Below are 4,352 nucleotides of genomic sequence, written 5' to 3' on the forward strand. Positions count from 1 at the left end.
CATGCTAATAGGAGCCTTTGTTCTTTTCCCTCTCAGAGGGCCCATAGGTCAAGGAGCACAGGCTGGGGACTGGGGGAAATGTGTTTATTTAACAAGCAAGGAGGGGTTCCCTGAGCAGGGCAGGCTGGGAGCAGCTGGTGGGCTGTGCAGTGAGAAGTGTGCCCTGGCTCCCTCAGTAGTGTCCAGTCTGGTGGGGACAGCTGGCCGGTGCCGTAGGCAGAGGTCGATATGACGGGATGGAGTAGAGAGCCAGAGACCACCTGAGAGGGAAGCAGTGCTGGGCAGGTGGGTCAAGGGCAGACTTGGGACACCCCTCCCAGCTGCACCCTGGATCCTTTCAGCTCCCTCTCCAGCTTCACTTACCGCATGCTTGCTCACTTATCCGTGCACTCATCTGTAGGGGGAAAGAGTGGTCAGTATGGGTATGGGTGTGTGTGTGGGATCCCCAACCTCCATGGCTCCTCTACTGCCCCTGGGCTTCCTTGGTCCCCACGTTGGCCCAGCCACAGAAGCTCTGGGGTTCCCTTCAGGGATGTTGTAGCAGAGGGATGGATGATGAGGTAGTGCACTGGGAGCGAGGCCTGAGGACATGCAGACCTGGGTGATACCTATTCGTCACAGAAGTCACATGAGGCTCAGCCACTCTCCTGCTTGGGCACCAAGCCTCCTTCCTGTTTACCTGCTGGGTCCTGACAGCCCCTCAGTCCTGAGGAGGCACCTGCCCAGGCCAGGCTGCCTGAAGACAAGGGTATCTCCCAAGTCAGAGGTGAGCCAGCCCAGGGCAAAGGGGGAGGTGGCCTAGAAGAGACAGAAGTGCCTGGAGTGGGAGGTGGCCAGGCAAGGAGACTGAAGAAATGTGGCCCCAGGTGTACAATGCTCATGTGGGCAGGCCTGAGCTCTTGTGAAGGAGGAGCACATGGGTACCAGAACCCTGGCTGTGGCAGTGTCTTCCTGAACCCAAAGTGGCTTCTGGGGCTCCAGTGATTGGAGCAGAGGCTGGCGTTCTTCCTCTCCCCTCCTCCATAGTGAGGCAACATCACTCCTGTGCAGTTCCCATGTGCCCTTCTCCTCTCCCCAGCTTGTAACTACCAGTGGGCACAGTGAAGATGATGTTGTCATCGGTGAGGCCCAGGGATTTGGCGAAGTTGATGAAGATTTTCCTCAGCACAGTAGGCAGCTCCTTGGTCCTCCCTGTAGCCAAGATGGCTGGTGAGTGGCTGGTGAAAGCTCCATAAGCATTGTTGAATGCATAAAGGAAACCTCAGACCCCTTCCTCATGAGGGGTCTGTGTAAAGATGCCTCTCCCTCCTCCCTGGGACTCAGAGTGAAGGGAACCTTGGGGACTAGATGCGATGGGTCTCTTCCCCCAGAGTGACCAACAGCCAGATCTCAACAGGGGTAAGACTTACCATAAAGGTTGACCTTGATGTATTCCTGGTTGTTGTAAACATTCTTGAACTGCAGTATGGCAAACTGATTGTAGTTTGTGGTCACCACTTGTGGAGTGTATTTCTGGACTCCAATGTAACCTGCATGGTGGATGGTGAAGTTTCAGACCGCCCTGACCAGGCAGAGGGAGATATTGCTTCCTCTCTGGCCTCCACAGTTTGACATCTGTGTGGAGGGGCAGGGAGGTTTGTGCCCCCAGAGACCCACTCCTCTCAGACTTACCTGCAATGTTGCTCAGGTTGAATTGGCTTAGACGCAAATTTGGGATAAAAATTTTGGTCCACTGGCTACAGTTCTCATCGCTGTGGAAGCAAGAGATGGGTTGGTAAGAGGGTGACAGCCTTCCATGCCACAGAAGGAGACCCACTCCCTGCCCTTCATTTGGGCCTGGCTCTTCCCCACTGAGCTCATTTCCCTCCAACACCTACTGTCCTCCTTTTCCAGGGCTGTTTCCCCTTGGTGGAGTCCCCTCCCCTACATGAGGCATTTTCCCCTTATTTTATTTTTTTTAAACCATTTTAGATGATCATTAATTTTTGATAAAGAGAGTCAGAGCTAGAGCAGGGGAGGGGCAGAGAGAAAAAGAGTAAGAAAGAGAATCCAAGAATGCTCCAATCTCTGAGCTGTTAGCACAGAGTCCTGGGTGGGGCATGAACTCACAGACTGTGAGATTATGACTAGAGAAAAAGTTGGACGATTAACCAGCTGAGTCGCCCAGGTGCCCACTCCCATCTTCTATTCTTATTTTGTGGGCTTCCATTGAAACCTCTCCTGAAAGATTCACCACTGAGGCTCCAGTCTGCTGGATGCCAAAGACTCCTTTAGCTGTTGGGCCAACCCAGACCTCTAACCTGCATCCTATCCTGTACCCTGGTACCCCAGCACCAATCTCTCCACACCTGTCTTTCTTCTGCTCCTTCCATGACAGATGCAAGAGCGCTATCCTCAAAACAGGGCCAGATACACTGTGGAAATGAGTAATCCTTGGCAAAGCTCTCTAGATCCTAATCTGCCCCTGCTCTGGTCTTCTCTCACCTATGACTGATCAGCCCCCTGGGCTGCAGAGCATCATTCCTTCCCCGGCTGCAGCCAGACCTGCTCCTCACCAGTACCTGAGGTCCCTGTCACTGTGGCCACAGCCCCTCTCCAGATCACTCATGAGCTCCTGCTCAGGGCAGCCATGTGATGGCTTGCTGGTTTTTGAAGAAGTGGATATCTCTGACTCAGTCCACCAGGCCATCCACCAAGGGCCAAAACCTCCTTCTGATGCAGGTTGGTTCCTCAAGGCCCAGCCCATAGACCATCTCTCTGGAAGCCCTTGACACACCCTAATGGGATCCCAGGCTGGATTTAGTGACCCTCTTCCAATTCTAGGATACCCTGTGCTCTCTCTGTCTTCTTACTGATGACTGTCTTTGTCCATCCCCAGTACTGTCTTGTGTCTGTGGTGAAGTGACCAAGAAATGTTGACCTAGTGAATGAAAGAAGGAATGAATATAGGGATCCAGTGGTAGGATAAGTGATCATCTTTCAGGTTTGGCCACCCCGTGGCTCTGACATCAGTCAGCCTCTTGGACCTCCAGGGTCGCCCCATAGACCCCACATGCTCCCGTAGTAGGTGGTGGCTCTCACCTGGCCACAGTAGAGGTGACATTGTAGCTGTTGTCTTCATTCAGCTCATAGGTGGCAGTAAACATCTTCATCTTGCTGTGTTTTTCTTTATTAAAACCGTTCCCTGCCAATCCTAAGACGTACCATTTCCCCTGGAACTACAGTGGGGACTGATAATAGGCAGAGCCAAGAGCAGTTCCAGGGGTCCCTTCTGCTCCATCTCTGCAGGCACCTCTAGACAGCCTGGCCCTGAACCAGGAGCCCCTCTAATTCGCTGGAGGAACCCAGACTGGCCACACAGGAAGAGCTGGAGCCCATCAGGCCAGACAGGAGCCCTGAATGTATCTAGGAAAAGGGTCACCCTTGGCAAGTGGCCAGCTGCATCCCTGAACTTCTGTTTCCTCATCATATAGAAAGTTGGAAGTTGTTTCCAACTTACATGCACTGCAGAGATTATGGAAGAGAGTATGTACCATGAAAGTTCGGCTCAGTGGACCCTCTTGTCATCAAGGTTGGGTACAGATGGGGGCAATGGGATGTGCCTTCCATCAGGGCACCCGAACCAGATTAACTAAAGCCTGAACCCATCCTGCCTCTCCTCCCCCACTTCACACTCTTCTTGGGGATTCCCTGCAGCTGCCACTCCAGGTCCCTTACCTGCTCATTTTGGAAGACACGTTGCACAGGGACCCTGCGCAGAGTCAGGACAGTGATCAGTTTTGGGGTGAAGCCCTCGGCCTGCATCTGAAGGGTCCCCAGCAGAATAAGGCTCAGCGACAGGAGATGTAGGGCCATGAATTCAGGACCGGGAAAGCAGACACCACTCCAGATATTCCCTGAAAGAGGGGGGGAGGGAGGAGACTACTGAGGGGGCGCTATTTATGGTCCCTGTGGCCAATAGCTCACCCCAGGGTGGAGCAACTTATGCTTTCCCAAATCCAGGAAGGGTGAGGCAACACCGGCAACTCATGTTGAAGATTATGGTAACCTCTCTCCCTTTCTCTCGGGTCATGATTACAAAAGATGAGACACAGGAAGATCCAGGTGACTGGGGGATGCATTCCTCAGATCTCCACATCTCTGGCAGGGACAGTGACTCCCTTTATATTTTCTTCCCCCTGGCTAGCGCTCTGTATACTCAGAGGTCCACAATCTGGACCTGCTGTCATGTCTGACCTCCAGGAGCTGCTCTGTTGTGGCCCAGTGCAGGGTAGGGTAAGTGTCATGAGACTCCCTTCCTGCACCTGATGATTTCAGAGAATGCATCACACCAACAGAGCCCATGCTGCTTT

The 4,352-nt window shown here is 53.2% G+C and overlaps 1 protein-coding gene across 1 annotated transcript; it reads right to left on the minus strand.

Moving 5' to 3' along the window:
* Window positions 1–374: 374 nt before the first annotated feature.
* On the minus strand, window positions 375–3,855 carry LOC115276959 (neutrophil gelatinase-associated lipocalin-like). Its single transcript, XM_029921074.1, has 6 exons — window positions 3,718–3,855; window positions 3,082–3,218; window positions 1,672–1,751; window positions 1,410–1,529; window positions 1,090–1,191; window positions 375–394 (listed from the first exon to the last, which is right to left on the minus strand). Exons 1-6 carry the CDS (start codon window positions 3,853–3,855, stop codon window positions 375–377), a joined length of 597 nt encoding a protein of 198 aa, XP_029776934.1.
* Between the last annotated feature and the right edge of the window lie 497 nt (window positions 3,856–4,352).

Source organism: Suricata suricatta, chromosome 13, assembly GCF_006229205.1.
Source record: "Suricata suricatta isolate VVHF042 chromosome 13, meerkat_22Aug2017_6uvM2_HiC, whole genome shotgun sequence".
NCBI lineage: Eukaryota > Metazoa > Chordata > Mammalia > Carnivora > Herpestidae > Suricata > Suricata suricatta.

Coding starts and splice junctions, on each gene's coding strand:
- LOC115276959 (XM_029921074.1), bottom strand. CDS start 3,855: ATGGCCCTACATCTCCTGTCGCTGAGCCTTATTCTGCTGGGGACCCTT. Junction 1,530..1,671: donor CAACCTGAGCAACATTGCAG/GTAAGTCTGAGA, acceptor TCCACCATGCAG/GTTACATTGGAGTCCAGAAA. Junction 1,192..1,409: donor CATCAAGGTCAACCTTTATG/GTAAGTCTTACC, acceptor TCTTGGCTACAG/GGAGGACCAAGGAGCTGCCT.